Below are 1,842 nucleotides of genomic sequence, written 5' to 3'. Positions count from 1 at the left end.
ATTGGAATATCATGCTTTAAATGAAGAAAAAAGTTGTTATTTATAGATACCAACTTAATAGCTCTCCAAAATATAATATAAAATCAAATCAATACAAAATTGAAACATTTGTCAAATGTAACTCAATTGAGTTGTTACTTGACAAAATTCAAAGAAAATTCATCAAATAGAAGAAACTACAAATTTATATTAAAGTTAAATTTGTATGAAACATCATCCAATTTGAAATTTTAATTACTTTAACTTATAGGAGCTAGTTATGCCTAAAACCGTGCGTACGACCAGTCACACAATAGAAACTAACTATACCTAAAATCAATACCGTAACCTTCAAGAAATTTTAGCATTTCTTTACCATAGATAAAAGTGGCGTTTATAAACTTGATTTTAAAAAAAAAAAAAAAAAAAAAAACTAAATAGTATTTTAACTTCATGAATCTAGAACATTCAAAATGCGGGGGCTATTTGACATTGAAAAGCAAAAATTGCATTAATCAAATTATTACATTTGAATAATAAACTTGTCTCCATCGGTAGCCCATTTTGTGTTTTTATGGATAATCATTCCAAAAATTCAAAGTCAAAAAAGGGCCCACTGTAATTCCCCATCTCAGTGCCTCTGATTTCGCCGAGATTTCCAGTTTTGAACTCTGCGCTTCCTCCCCTACATAAATCCCACCTCCATTTCTTTAAGCTTCCTACCAATGGACGTCGATGAATTTTACCGGCAACCGGCTGCCGTTCCTTTCAAATGGGAGATCAAACCCGGCGTCCCCAAAAATCACCACCGGCTCCGCCACTCTCCAACTCACTCTCCTCCTCAACACCATCAAAAGCTGAAACCTCCTCCTTCTGTATCCAACTTCCTCCATCCTTCAAACTCTCTTCACTCCTCTTCTCGAACCCGCTCCGACCGCTGGCGGTTCTCCCAACCCGAGCAAGTCTCCTCCGGTTGCTTCCCATCGCCTTTGCCGAACCGGAAATCGGCCAAGAGCCTGAGCCGGAATCCCGAACCGGATTACTCCTCGGGATTGGAGAGTTTATCGCGGTGGTCGGTTTCCAGCAGGAAGTCGATTTCGCCTTTCCGATATTCAGTTTCATCGTCGCCGTCGTCGTACTCGTCGTACCACTCGTCGCCCCGTCCGACCAGTGATACTGAATGGGCCGGGTTTGGGCTATTTTGATTGGGCTTTAAGAGATTTTGGGCCGAAGTATAGAGGCCCAGTTCTAGCCCATCTAGATAGTGATTCTGAGTGGGCTTGGTTTTGGGCTTTAGAGTTGTTATGAGTAGAAATAGAGAAGCTCTAAATCCCTATTGTATTGTGCTTTCTGCAATCATAGGGATCTTCTTTAAAACCCATAAATTACTAAATATGCTATAGAAACTAAAAAGAATAACATTTATGATTTTGTTTCCTTATGGGATTTGATTTGGAATAATTCATAAAATTAATGGGTAACCAAAAAATAAGATTAATTTTTTTTGTTGAAAATGTACATATGCATCAATATATAATTTTTTTCTGTATTTACTCTTATTAAGTTGGATCCCCGTAAATATGTATAAGTAAGAAGCGTAGAAGACTTGGTTGATGTTTAGAATGACTTTTTAAATATTTAAAAATATTTCTTTTTTCATTTTTTAAATACAAGTAAGATATGAAGATTCGAACGTCCAACTTTAAGAGAATGAGTATATATCAATTACGTTACGCTATGGTCCATGTTTAAGTTTTAAAACATTTAAAAAGTCAATATGGGTGGATTCTTATTTAACTTCATAGTTTCTTTTCGAATATCTCAACTATTAATCATGAGGAAGAAGTCGAAGTGCATTCATAT

General features: G+C 36.0%; 1 protein-coding gene across 1 annotated transcript; it reads left to right on the top strand.

The window, feature by feature from the left end:
* The first annotated feature begins 568 nt into the window (after positions 1-568).
* On the top strand, positions 569-1,493 carry LOC120086669 (uncharacterized). Its single transcript, XM_039043419.2, has one exon. The coding sequence runs from the start codon at positions 705-707 to the stop codon at positions 1,182-1,184; it is 480 nt and encodes a 159-aa protein (XP_038899347.1). The 5' UTR covers positions 569-704; the 3' UTR covers positions 1,185-1,493.
* Positions 1,494-1,842: the final 349 nt, after the last annotated feature.

This window comes from Benincasa hispida, chromosome 9 (genome assembly GCF_027475165.1).
Source record: "Benincasa hispida cultivar pf3 chromosome 9, pf3_genome.v1.1, whole genome shotgun sequence".
Classification (NCBI taxonomy): Eukaryota; Viridiplantae; Streptophyta; class Magnoliopsida; order Cucurbitales; family Cucurbitaceae; genus Benincasa; species Benincasa hispida.
This window is presented reverse-complemented; position numbering and strand designations above follow the sequence as displayed.